General features: G+C 42.5%; 2 protein-coding genes and 1 long non-coding RNA gene across 3 annotated transcripts in view; 1 reads left to right on the top strand and 2 right to left on the bottom strand.

Annotated features, from left to right (window-relative positions):
- rreb1a (ras responsive element binding protein 1a) overlaps positions 1 to 8983 on the bottom strand; it is a 42125-nt gene extending 33142 nt beyond the window's left edge. Inside the window, exon 1 of the mRNA XM_007540533.2 lies at positions 8399 to 8983. The gene's annotated coding sequence lies outside the window, so the exon portion shown is untranslated. The remainder of the gene's footprint in view (positions 1 to 8398) is intronic.
- On the top strand, positions 1998 to 5959 carry LOC107834199 (uncharacterized). Its single transcript, XR_001659981.1, has 2 exons — positions 1998 to 2586; positions 5300 to 5959. It is a non-coding gene; the product is annotated as an uncharacterized LOC107834199 (long non-coding RNA).
- Positions 8984 to 18029: 9046 nt separating the features above from the next.
- Positions 18030 to 25514, bottom strand: LOC103129445 (coagulation factor XIII A chain). The gene is made up of 17 exons (XM_007540549.2): positions 25287 to 25514; positions 25097 to 25199; positions 24847 to 25023; positions 23763 to 24011; positions 23400 to 23518; positions 23217 to 23324; positions 22905 to 23079; positions 22112 to 22250; positions 21816 to 21919; positions 21651 to 21739; positions 21421 to 21574; positions 21225 to 21334; positions 20299 to 20467; positions 20063 to 20217; positions 19842 to 19978; positions 19668 to 19773; positions 18030 to 18615 (listed from the first exon to the last, which is right to left on the bottom strand). Exons 1-17 carry the CDS (start codon positions 25314 to 25316, stop codon positions 18580 to 18582), a joined length of 2160 nt encoding a protein of 719 aa, XP_007540611.2. The 5' UTR covers positions 25317 to 25514; the 3' UTR covers positions 18030 to 18579.
- Between the last annotated feature and the right edge of the window lie 571 nt (positions 25515 to 26085).

Below are 26085 nucleotides of genomic sequence, written 5' to 3'. Positions count from 1 at the left end.
TAGAAATGATGAGTCGGCAGAAATGCACAGGGGGGGCAGGGGGGCATCCATCCAAACATGGTGGTGGCAGTATGATGGACGGGATTGGGGGAAGCATCGATTCAGCTGTTCTGTTTACATTTAAATATGCTGACTCTCCATTTAAATTTGCTGAGTCAGCACTAATCTGCGCTGTAATGTTGCTAGAAGGAAGCCATCAGAACAGCTAAATACTGGGACAGTGAACAGCTGCAGGCTGCAGCAGGCATTCTACTCAGACGCCTAGAACGACATCTTACTGGGCTTTCCTGCTGAGGGGGCGGGGCTTATGGAGGGGGCGTGGCTTAAACAGCTAGCTAACATCATCATCATCTTCAGTTTCTCATTTTAAACAGTAGAAACGTCTCTGACCCTGAGAGCAAAGGAGTGTTTGATGAAAGGATGTTAGGATGAAGGGTGGAGGAGTGAGGAGTGTGTATGTGCGTGCGTGTGTGTGCGTGTGTGTGTGTGTGTTGGTGTCAGACAGACCTGTTGTGTGAGATGCCAGCAGCTCTGAGTGTGTTGGTGTGTGTGGGTGTGGTGAGACTGCGCTGCTGATAAGCAGCTTGTGGAGCTAACTACCCTGCAGGAGTGTGTGTGATGGTTAGAACACACACACACACACACTCACAGGGCTGGAGCTACCTTCACCCTGTTGGCTGCAAATAAAGCCGTATTTACAGCGAGTCCAAAGTCCGAGCGGCTCTGCTGTGAAAGAATGTCCCAACGCCTGGAGGAGGAGGAGGAGGAGGAGGAAGATGCTGGAGGAGCAGATTTTAAACTTTACGGCTCTGTGTGACTCTGAACTCGTGAGGGGTGTCAATACTTTGTCCAGCTGACAGTCTGGGTTTGATCCTTCAGATGGTTGAAAGTTGGCCTTCTGTCACCTGAAGGTCATTTATGAATATATTAACCATCTGCTGTTGTTCCACCAACCTTCCAGGAAACTGAAAAACAGCTGAAACACTGAGATGTTTAAATCCAGGCTCCAATCTGACCAAATGTGATGCTGATCATTTGTTTCATAACTGCTGAGTTATGATGTTTTTTTGAATCGCTGGAACGAAAGCTGAACAAAATGTTCAGATTCTGTCAACAAGCATCAAGACGGCTTTTAAATCCTTTTTCAGAGATGAAAACATTTCTTTCTGCTGATCTAAGCCACGATGCCTGATTGGTCCATCCTCAGAGAATGAGGAAGAGGACGGGTAACAGGAAGTGAGGCAGCCTCTCATCAGGAGAGCAGAGAGGAGAAGGAGGAAGTGTGGAAACAATAGCTGCTCTCTGTGAGGCCTCCGCAGCCAGAGACGCTCCTCATCCTCAGAGCAACCAGCTGCTCCAGGAAGAGCAGCCGATCGCCCATCAACCAGCAGCAGGAAAAGCAGCCGATCGCCCATCAACCAGCAGCAGGAAAAGCAGCCGATCGCCCATCAACCAGTTTCCCATTCACTGTGACTTCAACACAAACCTCAAAGATACATAAACCTGGAAAAGTAAAATAAAAGCAAACCAAACAGAATCTGCCTGTTTGCTGTTTATTAATAACAAAGTTCTAAAAACAATTTAAGATCTTGTGAAAAGATTTCCTGAGAAGTGAAAGAAAATGTAAATGAAATGATAAAAACATTTCAATGTGAGCAGCAGCTCAGCGTTAACATCGATTTTATAGAAGAAGAAGAAACGCGGCCCAAACATCCCGCAGGACACCACTTCCTCATTTTAGGTCCACTCAGAAATGCAATGCAACCACAGCGTTGCTATAGCGACTACCCAGCCTCTTGCCTCCCATTTTATTTTGAAATCCAGCATCAGGATGAGACTTCCTGTAGGATGACTTCCTGTTTCTGTCCCTACAGCTGATGACTCAGCAGCAACACCTTCATGCTCAGACGGCATCCCATAACGCTGAGTCACAGCCTGACGCAACGCCGAGGAACCGGGCAGAACCGGGCNTGTGACTTCAACACAAACCTCAAAGATACATAAACCTGGAAAAGTAAAATAAAAGCAAACCAAACAGAATCTGCCTGTTTGCTGTTTATTAATAACAAAGTTCTAAAAACAATTTAAGATCTTGTGAAAAGATTTCCTGAGAAGTGAAAGAAAATGTAAATGAAATGATAAAAACATTTCAATGTGAGCAGCAGCTCAGCGTTAACATCGATTTTATAGAAGAAGAAGAAACGCGGCCCAAACATCCCGCAGGAGACCACTTCCTCATTTTAGGTCCACTCAGAAATGCAATGCAACCACAGCGTTGCTATAGCGACTACCCAGCCTCTTGCCTCCCATTTTATTTTGAAATCCATCATCAGGATGAGACTTCCTGCAGGATGACTTCCTGTTTCTGTCCCTACAGCTGATGACTCAGCAGCAACACCTTCATGCTCAGACGGCATCCCATAACGCTGAGTCACAGCCTGACGCAACGCCGAGGAACCGGGCAGAACCGGGCGGAACCGGGCAGAACCGGGTGGAGCCAGGCCAAACTGAACGGAACTGCTGCCGTTTTCCGCCGTTCTTCACCTTGTTCAACGGTTCCAACATCACCTGAGGCCCAACAGGAAGGTGAGGCTCGGACACAGAAAACTACATTTAAAAAATGACCCAAATAATTCTTATAAACTTTATGAAACCACCAAACTAAAGAGTTATATGGGAAAACGTGACAGTTTCAAAATAAAAGCCCGGGACAGAGAGGCCCGGTTTCTCAGGTCGTTCCGGTTCAGACGAGGAGGAAGAGGAAGAGGATGAAGGTGGGAAACCATCTGGTCCAGGCCGAGGTGTTAGACCCAACCCCCCATCCTTCATCATCCTCCTCTTCCTCTCTGTCTGCTTCTCAGCCAATCAGAGCAGCTCCTCCTACCTCCACATCAGAGAATCATTCATTGCCGTCTCACAAAAACCCAATCAAAACCTGAAATCTGCAAACAGAACCAGAACTTCAGCAACATTTAGAAACTGCAGATTATAATCTCAGCCAGGAGAGGAAAACTAGATTTAATCTGATCTTTTTAAAATATTACACATGAAAAAGTTCTTTCAGTAAAGTTAGCAATGTTGACATGATCGGGAACGTTAACTGTGTTAGAGCCAACGTTAGCACAATTAAGTGTTAGCAATGTTAGCATTTATAGCAAAGGTTACTGTGTTTGCTAAGTTAGCAGCGGTAGCAACATTAGTGAACACACCATGTTAGAAAAATGTGTTTTTAGCAGTGCTACCTAAAAACACAGCTAACACTGTATTATGAAAAACACAGGCTGTGTTTGACCAATTCTGCTTTTTTGTGTTTGCAGATTTTTACATTTTATATTTCTGTCGACTAATCAGTCAGGCTTTTCTTTACCTGATTACTCTGCTGGTAAATTTAACAAAGTTTCTATTTTTTAAATGCAAAAAATATTTAATCCCAACATTTTAAGTATGTGACTGAGAGCAGATGAAGCCAGAACAAGGCTTCACCTGAAATGTTAAAGAAAAAGAGGCGATATTCATGTTTATGGGTGAAACGTGGCTCCCTGCTCCTCCTGCTCCTCCTGCTCCTCCTCTCTGCTGGGGGTTGCAACATAATCTCATCTAAATAAAGGTGGCGCTATAAATAGAGAGCAGCGTGAACAGGGAGGGAGAAAGAAGAAGAAGAAAGGAGGAAAGATGAGGAGGAGTGACCTCTTGCTTCACCTCCTCCTCCATCAGCATCAGCAGCTTCTGCTCTGCATTTCTCTGCTGTGTAACGACATGCTAGTGTGTGTGTGTGTGTGTGTGTGTGGTTAATGTGTAGAAACAAAAGTCTCGGGGGAGGAAGACGGCTTTTAATTAGCTGCTTGACTTCTGTCCCCCTGGACACAAACATCCCACTGAAACTCCCATTAACACACACACACACACACACACACACACACACACACACACACACACACACACACACCAGGCCGGTCACGTGAGCGCAGTGTAATCATCACATTAGTTTCATTAATGAGTCAGAGGCTCCAGTTGGTTTCATGTTTTCATTTGATCAGTTAATTAACTTCATGGATTCGTTTTATTAAAAGAATATAAATAAATAAAAATCTGTTTCCGTTTCTCCATCTAAATAATTAACCCTTCATATTTTATTGCTATTGAATTTATTACACAGATCATGTTAATACATCTTCATTTGAAAGAAAAATAAAATAACTAAAATCATCCAGTTTAAATGGATTTTAGACAATAAACAATTTTAGACTCAAATAATAAAAATGATTCTCTATTATTTGCAAATATAATCACTTTCATTTCTTATTTAATTAATAACTAAATATTATCAATTTTGTTTTATTTTTATTACTTTGTATTTAGATTCTGTATTGATTATTTTAATTTTATTTTTTATGTTTAGTCACTTTTATTTTATTATATAATAAATTACAATCATTTTGATAAATAAAATTATTACTACTTTTATTAATAATATATACACATTACTATTATTAATACACTTAATTTATATATAATTAATATTGATGTATTTCAATTAAAAGCTCAGTTTTTTTACTGGCTGACCTTTGAACTTAAAAACAAAATATAAATGATCTGATAACTAAACCATAACTTGTAAATATAATTATTTAAATATAATAAATTACTGAATATATACGAATGTTAATGTTTTTTATTTTTAAATATTAATTTTTTGTTTTAATTATTAAATACACATTTTAGAGACAATATTATTTTTAATCTGGATTCAGTTAAATTATCTTTATTTTATTACTGAGTAATAAATCATATTTTAATTATTGCCTGACCGTTGAAGTCAAATCAGATCAGAACCTGCAGAGGCTCGGTTCTGACCCGGTTGCTCCGAGTCACTCTGATGGGTCAGAGACCTGGTGAGGAGGAGGAGAAGGGATGATGAAGAGCAGATAAAGAGGAGTCAGTCGGCTGGCTGCCCCCCTCCTCTTCCTCCTCCTCCTCTTCTTCAAGCTGCATCATGTCTTTACACGACTCCGACTGCAGGGAGCCGGTCCCCACGGCAACACAACGCACTCTTTGTGCGCCGCACTTCATCCAGCGGGGAGGAAGAGTAAGGAGGAAGAGCAGTGAGGAAGAGTAGAGGGGAAGAGTAGAGAGGAAGAGTCCAGCTCTTTGTTTCCTCCGAGGATTTCCTGGAATCTCCCCGTTCTGCTCCAACATGCAGAAGAAACGGGGCTTGGACTAAGACTTTTGCACAGCTGAGGCATCCTCCGACTCTTCTTCTCCTCCACTGATTCCTGTTCTTCCTGTTTTCCGCCTTCAGGTCGGATCCAACCACCAGATGATGAAACTTTACAGCATCCAGACCCACAGAGAGGAATCCACATCTGCTGTACAGGCCCCGCCCCCACTTTATCCAGGTCCCGCCCACATTCTACAGGCTCCGCCTCCAGCCACAGGCCCCGCCCCCACCTCCCTCTAACCAGAGTCTGGGCCCGGCTCGACCTCAGTGTTGAATTTCTTACTGAAATGTTAACAGAATCAAACGCAGCTCCAACATGGAGATCCTGCAGCACACACACACTGCCGCTGCAGCACACACACACTGCCGCTGCAGCACACACACACTGCCGCTGCATCCTGTCTCATAAAGCTCATCCAGGATGGAGTCTGGCTCCTGAAGCTTCAATGCCTCAAAACAGGAAGTGTTAAAGATGAAAGCTTCATCTGGAGGAACCAAGATGGCCGACAGTAGAGATGTTCCAGCAAACACCAGTCACAGCTTCAGAAAACAATCTAATTATGTCGTTTAGAGGAAAAGTCCTACAAGTTTTATTCTGTAAAACAAAAAAGTTTCTATTACGTTTTCTGTAATAATTACCTGGTTCTGTTTTAAACTGAAAATACAAAGAAGATGGGAATAATCTGCTCCAATCTGTTAGCTTTGCTTCATAAATGAAATAAAGATAGACTGGTCAATCAGAACCAGCTCAGTTATTTCATTAAAATCTTCCAAAATTTAGACTTTTTTACGTTTTTGAGCCATTAGTACAGCAGGTCAGTCCTTCACATGGAGAGTGTTCTCAGATTACGTTACTAAACCAGGGGAGCAGATTAAAAACCAATAATATGACAGGAAATATTTGCTAAATTCTGAAAGTTCTGTTCTGTATACCAGAATGAAACCGATCAAATAGAGTATTAATTATGAGTTTCTGCCTATATTAAAGGATTCTGGAGCCATTTTTACTCTTTAGATAAAAAAACGACAGACCCACTGATCAGAGCTAAAAACTGGAAATATCAGCCCGGATAAACAGATCGCTGCATCTCAGACCCAACATTATTTACCTGTGGTGTTTTATTGCTTTAAGTCTTGTTTTCTACTGTTTTGGGGCATAAATTTAACTTTTATGAGTTTCAGTGGGATGTTTTCCGTTTTAAAAGTGACCTTAAAGCTCCTCAGGTTGAACCATTATCTAACCGGTCCGGCCCTGAGACTCCGCTTGGTTTGACTCCCGAGGGCCAAACCAAACCCAGGCCGTCAATCATTGACCCGGCTCGGTGATAAGGGACTCTTTGGCCCAGTTAAGGCCGAGTTACGGGAGTTATTTATCGGCCATAACAGCATCCTCCGCCGCGGAGCGGCGCAGAAAACACCCCGGCTAACAACTAACTGAGCCGGGGGAACTTCACCGAGACGACGGTGCGGGGCTGAAAAGTGCTGACGGTGCGAAAATAAATTTGATTTAATGATTTTAATTAAAGTTGCAGCGGAGGGAGACAGAAAACGGACTGGAGAGGAAGAAGAGGAGGAGGAGAAGGAGGAGGAGGAGGATGCAGCAACAGGCGTCACGTCGATGCTGCTGCTGGGGAGGCGCTGGAAAAAGTGTCAGAAACACTTCGAAAAGTCGACAAACTGCCGCAAAAACTGGCGCAAACCGAGCGGCAGGGACTCCCCGACCGAGCCTCAGCCGCGTCGGATCGGTTTATAAATGAACCGGGCTCGATTTAGGGCTAAATGTGTCTGGGCAAGGTCACCGTGTTGGTGCTCAAAGCTAGACGCACTTAGCACAGAAGAGAGCAGGAAACGAGGAAGAGGGCCTTCAAAATAAAGCAAGCAAACGTTCAAAACCATCAAAAACAACTCAACAATTACATTACCATTTCCACACACACACACACACACACACACACACACACATACATACATACATATATATATATATATATATATAGCAATCTTTGATATCCTCACTGACGAACTACCATAATCAGCTAAAGTGACAGTCTATCAGTTTTCTGAGAGGAAACATCGGTAATCAGAACTTATCAGATCCTTGAAAACATTTACTTAATCAATCATGACGAAAAACATCCACACAACACAACATCCAATATGGCTGCCACATTCACGGTAAAAACACAATTATTTACCTTCTCTAACAAGTCATAAACCAATCAATCAGCTATACAAGATCAGTTAGTGACAGTTTTTTTCTTTTCAAAAACATCACTTTTCACCCCAACAAGGTTGCAGCATTCACAGTGGAAGTAATAACCCGTTTATATGGACTTCTTAACCAAAAATCTGAACGTTAACAAATCTACGGCATACCTGAGGGAACATGGACTGACCAGCTAACAAATATTAGCATAACAAGCTGACAGTGACGTGTTTTTCTACAATTTAGAGCTTTAATCTAAGTAGCAACACGTTAACTAACAGATGTATGGTACACTAATTAGCTATTTGTTTAAATAAACCATAAGAAATAACGGCTTTTAGGTATTTTATGCTGCTTTTATGTCGGACTTTACAGAATGGAGTCTGTAAGCGAAACGTTTATAGCGATGTGGCTCAACAGGTGTTTTATTGTGACAGGCAGACCGGAAGAAGCAGCTCTAGCTTGCAGCTAGCTTGCAGCTCTTACCGTCTGGGACTGATAGCTCTACACATGGTAACTAGCAGCGAGGCTCCGACCAAAGTGCACCCAGATATGGATGCTTGCCTCCGGCTGAGCAGACTTTGACCCCCCCCCCCCCCTCCCACCCCCTCTTCCCCTCCGTGTCTCTCTCTCTCTTTGCTACCCCCCCCCACGGCGGAAAATAACCGCCGAATAACAGCCAGAAAAAGTGCAAACGGCTGCTAAAAGTTGCGCTAAAGAACGTGAAAACATGAAGCTGCTGGTGATAATTAGCCGCAGAGTGAATGAGGAAGAGGCGGAAGAGGAGCTGAAATTCCTCCGCTTGGATGCGCATCAAACTAGGAAGCAACACGGAGAGGAGAGAGCGACAAAAAAAAATCCCCCCCCGGAAAGCCCACTCCACGGAGCAGAGGCTAACTTTGAGTCGGCAGTTTAACTTGTTGCTGAGAGACGGGCAGCAGGTCGCTGCTAGCGGCGGAAAAAGGCTGACTTACCGCGGACTTTGTTGGGGTTGGGCTGCTTGCGCCGAGACATCGTGGCGAGGAGGATGATGATGATGATGATGATGAGGGGGGATGAAGTTAAAAAAAAAAAAAAAAAAAAGGGAGGAAGAAGCTGCAAAGTCGCTCCGAAGAGGAGAGGAATCAAAATGGCGTTTCTCCGAATGGATGTGCAAACTTGGACAAACTTTACTCCGGCTTCTCCTCCTCCTCCTCCTCCTCCTCCTCTCTCCTCCTCCTCCTGCTGCTGCTGCTCTGCTTCTCTTCCTCCTCTCCTCCTCCTCCTCTTCCTCCTCTCTGAGGAAACAAACAAGGCGAATTCAACTGTAGAAGTCTAACTGCCGCTCCGGAGGTTGGCTGAAGTGGTGGCCGGGCTCCAGGCTCCGTGCCCCGGCCTGTCTCTCGCCGTGTCTCGGTGTCTCTCTGCCTCTGAACCTGATCAGTAAAGCTCATCACGTGTTGTCTCCAGTCTCCAAGGGGACGTGGCCACCAAGCATCTCTGCCTTTACGCACGGACACACGTTGCTGTCAGGGGCGCGTCCAGGAAGTTTGCACCGCGGGCAAGGAGGGGGGAGAAAATGGGGGCCATGAACCACCAAAACAAACTTTATGGGTTTAAATTAACATATTTGGTTATCCCGTTGCCATGTATATAGAGAGGAATGAATAAATAAAATATATTCTACAACTCAAAAACACTTCATTTAAGATTTCATATATCCTTTTTTAAAAAGATATCACTGGAGTCAAAGCTGCAGTATGTAATTTTTATGAAAAATAAGCATTTTACATATTTGCTTAAACAAATATGTTATTTTTGTTTACATATTTGAATAACGAAATGTTGTGACAGTTACTTATGAGATTGATCCCTGAGCTACTGTTGTTGTCTGAAGAAATGCAACACTCCAGACCAAACACAACCAATCACAGGTAGGGGGAGGAGCTTAGCGCTGTCACTCAACTCATGTACTAGCTGCTAAATGTGCTAATAGCGAAGAAACAGCTTACCACTGTTTATCCACCATCATTGGTGACTATGCTAACTAGTCCTAGCGTTCACAACAGAATCTGCTGATGGGAAAAAAGATTGTGATTGGCAGAGCTAAGTCCCGCCTCCTGGGTCTGATTGGTTGTTTCTAGTTAAGTTGCACTCCAGCTTTAACATGACTGGCCGGATATAAAAGAAAACAAAACAAAAATTATATATATGCATAATTTTTGTTTTGTTTTCTTTTATTTTGTTTTAATTGCTCTCAAGTTATATTTTGCACTTTATTTAGGAATAAAGCACAATGTGTTATTAAAGTATTTTGTAGAAGGTTTGAAAAAAATAATTGATTTATTTATTCTTTATGTTTCTGTCATTTTATATGTGGGAAATAAATAAATAAAGCTAAATTAAACAACTGTTTACTTACTTACTATTTTTCTTCATTCAGATCTATATATTTTATATTTTAATTCAGTCTTCTGAAATTTGAAGCCAGCCTCCATGTCAGGGTGTCTGATCATGTAAAGTAACGGGGTGGGCCACTGGTCCAACTGGTCCCCTCTTAGTGGATCCACTGGTTTCTGGATCAGTTCCTGCTGGAACCAAACCAGCAGCAGCTCGATTCTGTTTAATCTGTTCATATTGATGATTAAAAATGTTTATTAAACAGTTTTATTGGAATATTTTATATTTTAACAGCAAAATATTCCAACAACTCTTTATGAAACTTTGTAAATCAGCACTAAATCTTAAGTAAACCGTTTTTAACCACCTTTAATGTGAAAGGTTGCTCTAAAATGTAATAGTAAAGGTAATATATCCTCATATTTAACCCAGCTGCAAATGAAACTCACAGTTTTCACTTTCAGCAAAGGCAATATTGACAATGAAACCAAGAACAAGCCTTTATTTCACCATGGAGGCGTTTAGAGATAAGAAACCCTCCCAGCCACACTTTAGAGTGGCTGCAGCTACCGAGTGGAGCGCTGATAAGGAGGCGCAGCCCAGCGGGGGGGAGGCAGAAGCCTGGGGGGAGGCAGCAGCCTGGGGGGAGGCATGGGGGGGTCTGGAGAGGATGCCACCGTCAGCCGGCCTCAGGGCGGCGCTGCTGTTTCCAGACTCCAGCTCCAGTTTCCACAGAGGAAAACTGCAGGATTTCAACATCGAGCAGGAAAACGTTCGTTCAGCTCCAGATCCGCATCATATTTCTGATCCGACCAGCAAAATAAAGACTTATTTACATTTAAAACTAATCGAATGTCTGTAAGAATCAACATAAAGTCATTTCAAAATAATTAAATGTTGAATAACATGGACTAATTTACTGGTGTTGAATAATAATAATGTCTAGATGTTTCTGCTGCGTTTGAACTCTGGATGAAAAATCAAGAAGTTCAATTTAACTGAGGAAGTAAAACCAAAAGGGAAAAGTTTGACCATAAAACACATTTAAAGGGAAATCACACCAATATACACGAATCCATCATCCATCCATCATCCATCCATCCATCCATCCATCCATCATCCATCCACCCATCATCCATCCATCCATCTATCATCCATCCACCCATCATCCATCCATCCATCTACCATCATCCATCCATCCATCATCCATCCTCCATCATCCATCCATCATCCATCATCCATCCATCATCCATCATCCATCATCCATCATCCATCCATCCATCCATCCATCCATCCATCCATCCATCCATCCATCCATCCATCACCCATAATCCATCCATCCATCCATCCATCCATCCATCACCCATAATCAATCCATCCATCCATCCATCCATCCATCCATCCATCCATCCATCCATCCATCCATCCATCCATCCATAATCCATAATCCATCCATCATCCATCCATCCATCATCCATCCATCATCCATCTATCATCCATCCATCTCTCCTCTAATCTCAGTGTACATCACTGTATCATCTGCATACTGTGTAATCCAGGAGGATTTTATCTCTAGTTTGTTGTTTCCTCTCTTTCTCTAAATCATTCTGATGTTTTCTAACAAACTGAATTTGTTTTCTGGGTGAGAATAAAGCCAATTTATTTACATTTTATCCTAATTTCTTTTCATTTTCTCTCAAGCAGCCACTCTTTCTTTTTTAGTTTGTCTTTTCTGAAGGTTTTTCTTCAGATTTTCCTCTCATTTGTTTGTTCAGTCTTTGTACTCTGCACACCTTTTCATGGGTAAAATAAAGTGGATGAAACAGAAAACATCCAAACTGAAACGATAACTTCCTGATTCTTTGAAATCAGCGTCATGCCCTGTGAACATGTCACTGTGTTTCTGCAGTTTGGAGCTTTGTGATTCGTTACTCAGTTCAGTCCTCAGGATTTCAGATCATTTCTGTTTTTTGTTTTCTGGACTTTTTGTGTTTTCTTGACCTGATTTAGATGAAGTTTGCTTCATTTCTTCACCATGTCATGAAAGATGTAAAACTCTTCAACATAAAGCTCTGAAAAGCTTTCTTTGTTCAGGAAGACCGTGAGGAACTCGGCTCCTCAGTGGTTTGTGGGAGGAGAACCTGACCCGTTCGGACCGCCGCTCTGCTGCAGGATGAAGATGTTTTCTGCCGGGTGAGCAGCAGCCGCTCCGACTCGGTGAAGCTGGAGACTAAATTTAAACGTCCTGCCGACTCTCATTGTTAAATTTAGTGCGAGCGGCTCGACTCCTCGCTCGCTGCATGTCTGCTTGCTCTCCCACATTCCTGACAGCCCTCCATCTCCAGATACAGACCCCTCCTCCTCTCCTCCCATCATCCCCTGCTGGAGGGAGCGCAGGCAGCTCTCCTCCCATCACACCCCTCCTCCCCTGCGGGCGGCTGCAGCCGAGCAGGAAGAGCCTCTCCGCCTGTCTCGGGCTGGTTCGGCCTGCTGCTGATGAAGGATCTGGGTGTTTCCAGCTCTGTCAGACATTTTGAGCTGCTCCTGTTTGGCTTCCTGCAGCAGCAGCGCCGCTTTTACTCTGAACAACGAGAAGGCAGCGGCTCTCTGACACTTTTACTGAGTTTTGATAAAGTCAAGATGAAGGCAGTTCTTGTTTTCACTTCCTCCTCTCTGCTGCTGTTCAGTTGAGATGATTCCATGTTTGGCCTGAAGTTTTTCTGCCGTGCAGGGTTGTGGCATCAGAGCGGGCATCCTGCAGCGTTCCTGCAGTGTTCCTGCAGCGTTCCCGCTCCGGACAGACTGCCGTGGCAGTGATGCTTCCTGTGGGACTCAGAGCTTTTGAGGAACTCGGTTCCCCGGGAGGAAACCGGATCTGAGGGGAGATTTAACCAGAACCAAGATCTCTGAGTCATGGCTGCTGCATCTTTCTTTCAGTTTGACCCACAGGCGTTTGGTTCGACCTGCTGGAACAACAACAGTTTATTAAAAAGTAAAACCATAAAGTCTGAAGCAGATCCCAGTTTGTAACCTGCTTCATCCTCTCCATCATTTGTTCACTTGAAGCATCAGAAACTTTTCAACACCTGCCAACATCTGGGGTTTTGTTACATTTAGTCACATAATCCATATTAATTAACTGCAGTTTATGGAAATCTAACATGTTTAAATGAGTGAGCGGCTCAGAATGAAGCGAACAAACAGTCTCAGTTTGAGTCTAAAACTCACAAACTGATGTAAACATGATGAATTTTACTATCTTGAAGGTAAAACAGCCACCTGTTTGCTCTTAGTTAGCTTTCTGAGGCTAATGCTAGTCATGATGCTACCACTTTTACAACTTCCTGTAGCTGCTTAAGCTAGCTGATGTAAAAACAAACATGATAAATTGGATTTTATATTGTGTTGGTTTGGGTGCCGCTAACTACAAAGCTAGCTGTGCTAACCCTACAGTATGAATCATAAACATTAGCTCTGCTAACGCTAAACTGTTATAATAACAGTGTTTAGTGCAGCGGTGCCCAAAGTGGGTCCTGGAGGCCCGGCATCCTGCATGTTTCAGTTCTCTCCCTGGTTTAGCTCACCTGGACCAAATGACGGCTCGTTAGAGGCGTAAGGAGAACACTGACCTGCTGAACAGGTTGTTACCACCAGGGAGAAAACTAAAACATGCAGGATGCCGGGCCTCCAGGACCCACTTTGGGCACCACTGGTTCAGTGGAAACTAAAGCAAAAGTGCTAACTTCAGCCATGTTGATACAAACCATGTGCCATGAGGACTCAACGCTCTCAAAACAATTCATGAGATTTTTTTACACATATTTGTCACCCAATGTAAGTGTTGTGTTATGTACACTTCATATTTTAATCTGTCTTAATCTGCCATTTTCTTAATAAAGCTAGGTCAGCAAAAGATGTTAAACTGCTACACAAAAAATTAGCTCTGCTATTAGCAGAATTATACCCAGCACTTTTATCCTTTTCTATGATATTTAAACTTTAAACATACTAAACTTTTCAGGAAATGTCTCCAAACTGTTCATTTTCTTACTTCATGTAAAAGCTAGCTGTGCTGCGTTGCTAATAGCTTCAATAACAGGAAGTGGAGATGAAATTTTCGCTGTGAATTTTTGACCTGTTTCTTTTTTTAATGAAGAAAAACCCTTATTTAGTTCAAGAACCACATTCTTGAACTAAATAAAATTATTCCAAGGTTCACAAATGGCCCCCGGGCCAGACTTTGAATCAGACAGTCACCGAATCATCCCATCTTATTTTGCTTGTTTATAAAGATAATCGACAAGTTCAATAAAAAAATGTCAAATTTTCTTTGTCATATTAATTAAATGCATAAAAACTGAAAATCGGCCCAATAAACAGCATTTTAGCTGACACAGATTGTTTTAATTTTACCTAACATGTCAGTGAATCAGTCCTAAATAAGCAAACACACACACACACACACACACACACACACACACACACACACACACAGAAAGGCAGGCAGACAGATAACATGATTACGTCACTAATCCAATCACAGCCTTTCACTCCCCTGTTCAGATTAATGGCCGCTCCGCCTAACGATGATCCACTGTGGATCCTCAACACGCTGACAGGAAACGATTCAGTTTCTGAGTGAACGATTCAGTTCACATCACACTCTGAATGTTTCAAGAGAACCCAGATATTTACATACAGCTGTGGTATATTTATCTTCTTTGTAACATATAAATCAAAGTAATCTAATCTTTGTAGAAAATGAATCTGTAAACCAAAGTCCAGGCCTGTTCGTGTCTCTTTTTTCCATTTGGCTACATCAGCAGGGTAGCGCTCGCTGTTCTTAGCAAATGTAGCAAACAGAAACACTGTTACTAAAGGAAAATACTTTGTTTCATATCTAAAAAAATATATATTCAAGAAGATTTTATTTGCAAAAATCTGATTCTGTGCTGAAGGGATGAGTTCGACTGGATGGAGGGGCAAACAAAATCATCCGGATGTCCCCATACGGCCCCGGGCCACACTTTGGACATCCCTGACTAACAGGAGAGATTTATCTGGACTTTCTGGATGAGAAGAAACCAAGAAGGAGACGTGGAGGAAACTGACCCTGAACATAATGACCAGAGTTCAAAGTTAGAAGGTTAGAATGGTCTAGTCAAAGTCCAGGCCTGAAACCAACTGAGAATCTATGTGTTAAGACTGTTCAGATTCTGCTTCACATCTGGTTGTCATGTCAGCAGAACTCCTCTTTACATTTTCATAAAGTAAACAAAACAAAAAGCAGCAGAAAAACAAAGATCTTCTCTTCTGGCGCGTCCCACTCCAAACCTGTTCCTCTGCCGGAGCTGATTTGGGTTTTCTACTGAGCCGCTTTGCATGTTTTCAGCTCATCACTGCAGCTCTGCGTGCGTTCACCCGCTCACCAAACAGCGCAGCTGCAGAAACGCTGATCAGACGCTCAGTTTGGGATTCTGAATTTGCTTCAGAGTTTCAGGAAACAAAAGTGAAGAAACTTTTCCTTCGCATCCTGAGATCCAGAGAGGCAGAGGAGCGAGTGTGATGTTATTTATTGGACTGTAACCATGGAGCTGTTGCCGAGGAACGACCCATCGCACACAAAAGGGTGGATTCATCCATTCATCCAGGGGAGTTAAAGAAGAGGAGGAGGAAGAGGAGGAAGAGGAGGAGAGGCATCCTGAGTTGCTGCTTTCCCAACCCAGCGGCTCCAGAGTTGACACAGTTGTTGTTGATGAAACTTTACACACCCCGCCTCTTCCTCCTCCTCCTCCTCCTCCTCCTCCTCTTCCTCCTCCTCCTCCATTGGAGCGCTGTCCGGACAGGCAGGCAGTCACATGAAGCCAACACCTGTCGGCGGTGTGGGGGATGAAGAGCACATGCTGCTGCTGCCGGCCAGCAACAGTAACAAATGTTCTACTGACCGACCCGGTTCGGCCCGACCCGGCCCGGCCCGGTTCGGCCCGGCGTCCTCCAACGCAGCACAACACAGCCGCAGCAAACTGCAACCAGACATGTGCTGTGCAGAAGGACGAGGAGGGGGAGGGAGGATGCATGAGGCGGCAGCAGGCGGGGGAGAAAAACCGGTTTCCAATAGAGACGGATGATTTGTAGGTAACAGTTGTTTGCCTTGCAGCCTGAGAGCGGCGGGCCGGAGAACCGGATCAGGATCAGCAACCGGGCCGCACAGATCCACACCCTGCTGAGGCACAAACTCCAGGTTTACAACCGGAAAACCTGGAAACAGGTGAAAACTAAAGCACAAACACACAGAAAACATGTTGAAATTGCGGCACAAAAAACAGAAAAGATGCTCAAACTGCAGCACTAAACCCCTGGTTAAAGCTGCAGCACAAACACCCTGAAAACATGTCAGAATTGCAGCAACAAGAGTAGACTGAGGCACCAACAGAGGAACATGAATCAGTTCTTGCTGCTGCATCACATGTAAACCTTCACCTGCATCATCAACCTCCTTATTCTGGTTTGATCTGAAACTTTGTGGTTGTTACGGCTCATCTCTGTGCATCGCCCCCTGCTGGATGGAACCGGAACTTAGATGGCGTCTTTCTACATCCTCAGATCAGAGACAGACTGATGGATAGATAGGAAGAAAGAAAGAAAGAAAGAAATAAAGAAAGAAAGAAAGAAAGAAAGAAAGAAAGAAGGAAAGAAAGAAAGAAAGAAAGAAAGAAAGAAAGAAAGAAAGAAAGAAAGAAAGAAAGAAAGAAAGAAAGAAAGAAAGAAAGAAAGAATGAAAGAAAGAGGAGGGAGGATGCATGAGGGAGCAGCAGCAAGTTTGGTTATGTTGTTCCAGCAGCAGATCTCTCACATGGGTTAGATTAAGGGTGTCCAAAGTGTGGCATGGGGGCCTTTTGTGGCCCTCTGGATGATTCTGTTTGGCCCCTCAGGTCACACATCGTCAGTATTTTTCATTTATTTACAACATTTCTGTTTTCATTTATTACACTTTGCCAGAAAACCAATGTTGCCAGACTTTTGTTGCCAAACAAGGACAAACACCCTAAGTTCCTAAAAAAAAAAAAAAAAGAAAAGAAATCGGTCATTTAATACAATGATTGATCAACAATGACTCACAGATTCCACTATTACAAAAATCAGACTGCTGTGCTTTATTAAACTCTTGTCAATGTTGTTTTTTTTCTGTTTTAATATAACAATATTTAGATAATTTTGGCGCTAATGGCTAACAGTTTTGACACCTCTGGGTTACCCTAGCTGGGTGACGGTTCCCGCTCCGGTCCTCGCAGCTCCAGAAAAACCCGCGTGTGTTTGAGTCGGGACCTGGAACGACCAGTTTTTGTGATGCTGATGCGTCAGATACCGTTGCCATGACGTCGATTCAACTGTGGCTGCGGGGAGGAGGGGGGGTGGGCGGGCGCCGACTAAAACTCGCACAGTAAGGCAGACAGACAGAAACTTGAGGAAAACGCCGATGTTTCGGCTTGTTTCGGGTTGTTTCGGCTTGTTTCGGTGGTTTTAAGTTTGACATCAAACTTCGGTTCTGGACCAGCAGGTCCAAACTGGAGTCAAGATGGCTGCTCGGATGGAAAGACATGAGAAGCTGCTGATGATCAGGAGAAACCAAACAACAAATGAGTCTGGAGTTTACCGGACTGGAGGTTACTGGGAGGGGAAGACCGCTGCCTCCCTCTAGTGGCCGACTGACCTTACTGCAGCTTCCTGATCCGCCTCCATAATTAAAGAACGATCAGCAGAAACGGGTCAAAGGTCACCTACTGGTTTAGTCGTTTTGATGTAATAAACTGATTTTCCACGACAGAATGAATTAAAATACCAGTGATGTTGGTTTAGATCTATTTCCTTGTCATTAAATTGTAAATCATGTTTTTTCTTGTCATTTTCATTTTGTATATTCAACATCCTGCTTTTTGAGCAAGTTTTATATTTTTCTTTATTTAAAATCCTAAAACAGAAATAAAATGGGTTTCAACAAATATCCTGAAGTAGATCAATACTTTTAAGTTGTTTTTTTAAGGCCATGTAACATTTGTTGCACTAAAGAAGTTTTATTTAGCTGTTCTGAAGGCTAGTATAGCTTTTAAAGATTGTTGCAGACCCTTTGACTAGACCACTGCAGTAACTTAATTCTCTCATTTAAAATGTTTCTGTGCAAAATCCAATAAATGCTAAAGATCAGTGACATTCAGTGCTTTTGAAATTCTTTATTTGTTAGTACACAGTGTTATTATTGTTATGAAAACAGAAAAAGGGATAAAACCACATTTGATTTGGTCAAGGATTGTAAAACTTCATGCACAGGTTCAGTTTCCAGACAGACAGGAACAAATTGTGTCTAACGGTTTGAAACAGGCCCAAAATAAATCAGTAACTAATCAGAAATTGGCTGCGTTGGTCAAATTTTCTCTGAAATTAAAGACAAAAATGGGAATTTTAATTATTTTAATTTTAAATGTCATTAAAATGAGCTAAAGATTAAATTACAGAACAAATTTACACAATTTTCCATCTGAAGCTTCTTTCATTTAACTACTAAATTAATCTTTCAGGTTTATGATTTTGTGTCTTCACAGAGCGATTATAGCTGATGGATTACCTGATACTGGAAACACTGATCCTCAATATGAAGTTTGATTTACGCATTTTGTTGATTTTAAGAACAATTTCAAATGATTTCACGACAGAAAAATTATCATGATGAATGTAACTTGTAGAATTTGTTGCTTTTTCTCACTGGATGAAAGGTCAAAGGTCACGGCACGACCTTGACTTCCACCATTGCCGTCATCTAAAAGGAAACACAGTTATTAGCATCAAAATGCTAATGTTACAACAACCTGTTTTTTAAGGTTTTAATGTCAAATTTAAAGTAAAATCTCCAGTTGGTGTTTATAATGTACAGATAAGTTTTTTCTCAAGACACTTAGCAGAAATAAAAACGTTTTGTTTTCCTTTCGTAGTTAAAACTTCATCAGATACATCTCAACATTTTCCTCAGGTTGTAGCAAATATTTTAGACTTTTGATAAAAGATTGTTGGATTTACCAAATTCATTGTACATTTTAGCCTCATAAAAACAAATTTTAATTTATAAAACGCTTTAGCTTTGCTATGTTTTTGGTAGCTAGGTTAATTTGACAATTATAATTTTTAGCTAATATTTTAGCTAATTTAAAAAAAAGTCTTTTTAATATTGAGCTACAGTATCTTAAGCTGTTATTATTTGACTTTTGCACATTTAGTACGCTAATGCTAATGACTTAGCAAGCAGTAACCACTTTAGCTAATGCTTAGCTAACATTTATTGCTGTAAACTGATAAATCTTGAGATAAATTAATGTAGTTTTAACCTATAGCTACACAAAACTAAACAGTTTAAGTTTACTATTTCATCTCTACTTATTTTTTTCTAAACTGTGGAAATCTGAACATTTTTAACCATTTAGCTAACGTTTAGCTAATGTGTGGGCTGCTAAATCTATTTCATCAAATGCCGGCGCATCAACTTTCAGCTGCAGCTTACTCTAATAAAAATGTAAGTTCTTATCTACTTAATTTTTCCTTTTTTAAGTTAATGATGACAATAAATAATTTTAGCTAATAAATCCATAATAGGTAACCTTTTCAGTTTCGCTACAGTTTATTGCTAATAGTTTGGCAAAACCCCATAATCTTTGGTTGTTTTAAATTTTGGCTAATATTTTATTTGCTACATTTTATCTTTAAATACTTTTACCTCAGTTGTAGCAAAGAACATTCTACAGGCTAATCTTTTTAACCTCATTTGGCTTTTAAGTTAATCTTGAAGTTTGATTTTGAGCGACCCGTTGTGGTATTTACATCGGGCAGGTTGTCGCAGTCCAGCACCACCAGGAGAGTCTGGAGTCCCGGCTTCGTCGGTCTGAACCCGACCTTGCGGGATATTTGGCCCATAGAAGGAATCGTCCTGACAGAAAACATGTTTTAAATATAAAGCAGAGGAAGCTGCAGGTGAGGCAGGTGAACCGGGTTTACCTGTAGTTGTAGACCTGAGTCTCCAGCAGTCCGGCTCCCTCCATGGCCAGCTTGGCACCGGTGAGGGGGAAGCCCATGGTGTTGGTGAAGGAAACCATGACGTACATGTCACGATTCACCTGAGGCTGCCCACTCAGCTGGGTACAGGTACACACATCAACAAATCAGTGTGAAATCTTCAGACTATTGAAGGTTTCATGGATGTTCAGTCTGGGTTTTACTGTTATGTTCAGCGGTGGAAGCTTCAGGGCGATGGTCTTGACCTCTGACACCTCCACATCGTCGGTTTGTCCGGTCACAGTGACCTCCAGGCTGCTGTTAGAGCCCAGATAAGAGATGTACTCCTGAGGCAAAAGCTCAAACACCTTAATGCTACCTGCAACAGAAACACAGACATATCTAAAATGTCCTGGGAATCCCTTTTTAATTCCAGAGATCTGAAGTCAAAGCCACTCACTCTGGAAGGCGTCCAGACGAAGCCTGAAGTCCTCAACTTTCAGTGGATCTGATGCGACCACGCCGGTGTAGTAGGTGGGGCTGATCTCCATGTGAACTTTCACCAATTTCATCGCCTCACTTTGGTTGTAAAAAGTCACTGAAACCCTCAGAGGCTCGCCCACATAGCCCTGGACAGATGGGGAAGAGGCATAGAGTTAAGGTCCTCTGTTGTACTTTGGTCTGTTGAGGTCTGCTGGACACGACTGCCTTCAGATACTGAATGCTACACAGAAAACCCCTCGGCAGGAAACAGCGTTCACACTGAACTGGTTTGTATGCAACACCGAGCTGATAATGGTCTGGTGGTGATGAAACGGGGTTGACAACTCAACCAACCCATCAAACTCACTAGTATGTAGACCATTGGTAGACTTGACACGTCCCTGGTCTCTTGTGGTCAAAAGGTGAAGATTTTGATTTACCGGTCAGTTTATGTTCCTACCCTCATCTAAGGTCATGAGATTTGGGTACAGACTGAAGGAACGAGGTGATGGATAAAAGCACCTGAAATGAGAGTGTCTGGACTCTCCCTTAAAGACAGACGCTCAGCCATCCAGAACGGACTCAGAGTAGAGCCACTGGTTCTTCATGCTGACAGGAACCAGTTCATACCTGTCAAATCTCCTGTTTTGGCCAAAAAACTACCATGTTTTACTTCTCTTTCCTGCCGTGCTCCAGTATCTCCCTTAAGTTTCCCGTATTATAGTAATTACGTCGCACTACCCTTGGCAAGTTGTATCTGTGATGTCGTACAACTCAAAGCCTTATCTCTCAGGATGGATGGATGGACGGACGGACGGATGGATGGACGGATGGACGGATGGATGGACGGATGGATGGACGGACGGACGGATGGATGGACGGATGGACGGATGGTTTCCTTACCGCCTGAGCTGAAATCTGGATGGACAGCTTGGAAGCAGGGAAGTTGGATCTGTCTCTTGAACATCCGTACTGCTCAGCCAGAGCCATGGTCTGCTGATCTGCCGGACTTCCTGTAGATTCAGATTTTTTCCATTCACCTTCCTGTGCTAATCCTGGTAACTTTGACCGCATGACATATAAAGCTGTTTAAAATGACCTTCTGGATGCTTATAGGTCCCTGTGATGTCCTCAGGTCCCCAACCGCTCAGTGACTTGGTGTAAATGAGCTTTCCAACATAAGTCGTGTCCACCTTGAATGGAGTCATATTGCCATACTTGTCACTCTTCATGTGGATCAGGTCGCTGTTCACCTGGAGGACAGTCAGCTATCACTTGACTGATTTATCTGATAACTCAGGTTTAATGTTGATCTCCTTCCAGTCTAACCTCAGCGAAGACGAAGCCACAGTCGAAGGGGTGACACAGCTCACCGTCCCTGATGGCAATGACAGGCGCCGGACCGCAACGGAAATATCCTGGAACACAGCGAGACACGGTTGGGTTAATCGGTGCTTCCTGTGGGTTTGGGATGTTTCTGTTGTTCTGCCTCACCGTCTTTGGTCTCCTGCGGAGTCGCATCCACCGCCTGCCATCCAGAGTACTTTGGTGGAAGATCGACTCGCTTCATGAACGCCTCGTTCCAACAGTGGTAGTTCCTGCACAGAAACCAACTCAGTGACTGTCGTTGGCCATAAATGACAGTTTATGGCCAATAACCATAAACTGGTCGTTGGTCATGGTCAATGGTCATTGACGGCCATGGCGGTTGCTGACAACCCAAAAGGTTTAAAAACCCTAAACAAAAGTTAAGCTTGTTCCATGGTGTCGTGCGGAGCGTTTGGACCAACCAGATAGAGTCCTGGGTCTTGTGTCTGTCAGGCGTGCCGTCCGGCTTGAAGATGAGTTCGGTCTTCAGGTTGCCCGTGTTGTCGTGGGCTGAGTTGAAGTTGGTGACGACTCTTGATGGGATCCCAAGGCATCGCAGGACTGCAGACAGACAAACCGTTTAGCATCAAATATTCAAACTTTAACACATTCACCAGATAAGAACTCAGATAATAGACAAGAAATATAAACTGTTTTTGTCCATATTGTATTCTATCTTCTAATTTCAGCAGCATCATAAGCTGCTAATCTCATTTTAACATTTTAGTAAATCCTTTGAGACACTTTTACATTTAACCAACAAACTCTATTTTTTGGAAATACTCCAACTCTTTTACCCGTTCAGCTAACGTTTCATGTATTAATCCTGTCACCTCTTGCTTTTGCAAACATCTAGTTAGTACTTTTTAAATGTCAGGTTTTTACATTTAGCAAACGTTCCAGCTGTTAAACTCACGACTGTTAGTCTTTTATCTTTAGCTAAATGCTACTTAGCTAAAACTTTTGCTTAATCAGAGGCTTTTGATTGTTTTTCTCATTTAGCAAACTTTGCAGCTATAAAAATTTTATTCAAATTTTAGCTATTACCAGGTAATATTACCCATAATAACATTTATTTATTTATGCAATGTTACAGCTCTAAAACAAATTTTGACTGAAATCTGGAACAACAAATGAAATTCTGGCCATAAAAGTGTTTTATTTGATTCAGGTTTTTACAGTGTGTTGCTGTGTAGTTTTTACAGTGCGTCTTACAGGTGTTGAGGACGCCGGCGTACACCCAGCACTGAGCAAACGACACCGGCGCTCCTGAGGTGTGGTACTTCTGCAGGATGCTGGCGCTTCCTGTCCAGGTCGTTGGCGGCGTCCCCATGGAGAAGTCATCGCTCCAGTTCCCAATCAACACTCCGTTGTCGTCCTGGGAGTTGATCTAGAGGTCAAAGGTCAGTTTACAGGTGGAGACAGAAAACCAACAAAAACTAAATTTAATGCTTGTTTTGTGGATTCTGAATGAAGTTGTTGGTGTAAATAAAACCTGATGAAGAATCAAACACTGAATGGTCTCACCAAAGCAGATGCAGTGCGAACCATTTTGACAACGTCACCGCGGTTATGAATCGACATCCGGCAGGCGTCCATGATGTAAATACAGGCGTCCAGAATGCCTTCCTCAAACTGCAACAAGAAACTCCGAACGTTAACGGCAGATTGGGGCGGATCTGTGCTCTGCTGGTTCATACGGCGGACTACCTGTCCGTAAACCCAGCCTCGCTCAGTCACTTGGTCCGGGGTCCCCATATAAATCAGACCAGTTGAGTTCAGAACGTACTCAGAGCGTCCGGCATCATCCGGGTAGAAAACATCATCATCTGCAAACATGATCAGAAACCGACTCACAGTGGCCCAGTCAAACTCCACACAGATGTTGCTGTTTAGTAACTTTACTCAGAAAACTAGAAGTTGCTTCAAATAATTGTGGGAAATATAAAATGAAGAGAGAAATTAAAATAAATAAACTATTTTCTTCAGGTTTGCTATCAGATGTTGAAGTTGACGAAGCTTTCAACCTTTGGAAACAGAAATTCCCACAGTAAGCTCATTATTTTGGTGTACCTGGATTCCAAGGGTTGAACAGCAGGTAAAAGTTGGTGTTGGGGTCCTTCTCGGTCCGCTGCATCCCGTTTCCCATGGCGACAGCCACGTACATCCGGTACAAGCCCACGATGGCCTTGGAGCTCGCCGTGACGCCGAGGGAAACGACCGTATCTCTAGCTTCAACAATCTGACCGGCCCAGGCCGCACCAGAATGGTTACCGAAGTTCACCACCACCAGGGACTCCTTGTTGGCCGCCGGGTCTGCGCCTGGAGGACAGAAATACAATTCACATGAGACTCAGGAAAAGAAACGTTCTGAACAAAATGATAGGACCGTCCTCGCCTAGCAGGCTCGATTCTTCTAGCACTGAGTTCAATCAACATGACTCGTCTTTTATGTCGGAGTACTGGAGAACGTTGTTTGGTAACGCTGATATCGTCTTCCACTCTACAGTCTTAATGTTTTTAGTGTTAGAAAGTCAATACAACGTGACTTTCCCATGTGACGCTGCGTTCAATGTTTCTGATTTTACAGTAGATCGTAAACCTATCCTCCGTTTGGGAAAGGAGGGATGAATGTTTGTGCCACTGAATATACGCTGTAAGGACTTTTAATAAAAAAGACATTTTTGCATGAACTCTGTGAGATTTCTCCATGTGCAGAGATTTTTTATAAAACAGTTGCGGCCTGTAAAGCAGCTAAACTGGGATTAGCAATCTGGTTATCAGGCAGTCAGCTTGTGGATGAAACCATCTGGTCTTGGACCTGCATTACTAATATTGCAGTTATATGTTTATGGTTGTCTCTTCAAAATAAGAGTCTGGGTACTAAAAGACTTGCAGTGAACACATTGGTCTCTTTGTCCTCCTGTTGGGTGGGAACACTTTTAACCTGAAGCTGGATTAACTGAACCAAAGAGTGAAGTCGGTCCTTAAGGCAGCAAAACAAATGTTGCTGTTCTCTAGCAAAGAAAAGAAGACGAGGCCAAAGACAATGACCGACGACTCAATGAAACCTCCGTAACTCTTCTGGCAAAGCTAGCAGATACTTTGTACACAAGGAAACCAACCAATCAGAGCAAAGATCAGATCTGAAACTCACCAATCAGGAACTCCAGCTGGAAGTCGTCCTGTGGCGTCACCGGTCGGCTGAAGGAGACGTCGATGATGAACTGCTGGCCGCGGCGCACCACCAGCAGGTTGGTCATGTACTCGCCGGTGTAGTGGTGCGCCGCATTGACGTCCTTCCGCATGTCGACGCCCACCACCAACAGTGCGTCTGACACAGACATTTTGTTTTTAGTGATTCAGCTCGTTCTGGCAGCAATGAATCATTGGAAAACGAATCATACCAACTCCAGGTTGCGCCGATCTTGGAATGAGATCGGTTTCTCCGTCGAAAGGCTCGAACTCACGGAAATCATCATGATCAATGTGAAGGTTTTTATTCGGCACCTAAAGGAGAAACAGAAACGCTTGATGAACTTCATGTTGTTTAACTTATAATAATAATGATAATAATGTTCATGTTGGGATGTTTACCCGACTCGCGTAGCGAAAACTTTTTTTCATCGTGAAAATTCTTCGTGTGAAATCACGTCCAATAAAAAAAGCTTAAAAAGAGGAAATATCTGAGATGTTATAAAACATTAAATACTTTTTAAATGTGGAAGCGTGTTGTCTTCAAAAGACAAATATCATTACTGAAAACCTAAAAACTAGACGAAAGAATAAGCTAGCAGAAAATGCTAGAACTGGCTCTCAAAAACGCTGAGTCACTGGTTGCCATGGTGATTCCCGCTCCTTTCAGTCCAGCAGTTTGTTTTCCTCACTTTGGTTCCAATTTTAAATGAAATATTAAAAACTAGAGCAGTGTTTTTCAACCACTGTTCCACGACACACCTGACGATCACTCACGGCACACTAGTGTGCCGCGGAACAGTGGTTGAAAAACACTGCTGTAGTTTTTAATATTTCATTTAAAATTGGAACCAAAGTGAGGAAAACAAACTGCTCCTGAAATATGAAAGTTGAAGATTTAAATTTGTATTTTATGTTATTTAAATATAAAAATATGATTTCAGTAGTTTTTTTGGACATAAACAGTGAGTTATTAATGACATTGTTCAGAGGTGAAAGTTCAATTCATGAAGAAATATTAAATCACATAATGAGGTTTTATTGATACAAATAAATGTATTTCACAAATGTTTAACAGTAATAAACATTCCCACTTAAAACTATTAAACAAAATAAATAAAATCTAGTAACTGTTCAACTCAATGTAGTAATAAATGAGGAAAAATCTGATTTAAATATAAAAATATGTTTGCAACATTCA

Source organism: Poecilia formosa, unplaced genomic scaffold (genome assembly GCF_000485575.1).
Source record: "Poecilia formosa unplaced genomic scaffold, Poecilia_formosa-5.1.2 Scaffold547, whole genome shotgun sequence".
NCBI classification, from domain to species: Eukaryota; Metazoa; Chordata; class Actinopteri; order Cyprinodontiformes; family Poeciliidae; genus Poecilia; species Poecilia formosa.
The sequence above is the reverse complement of the archived record's forward strand: the minus strand, read 5'-3'. Positions and strand labels throughout refer to the sequence as shown.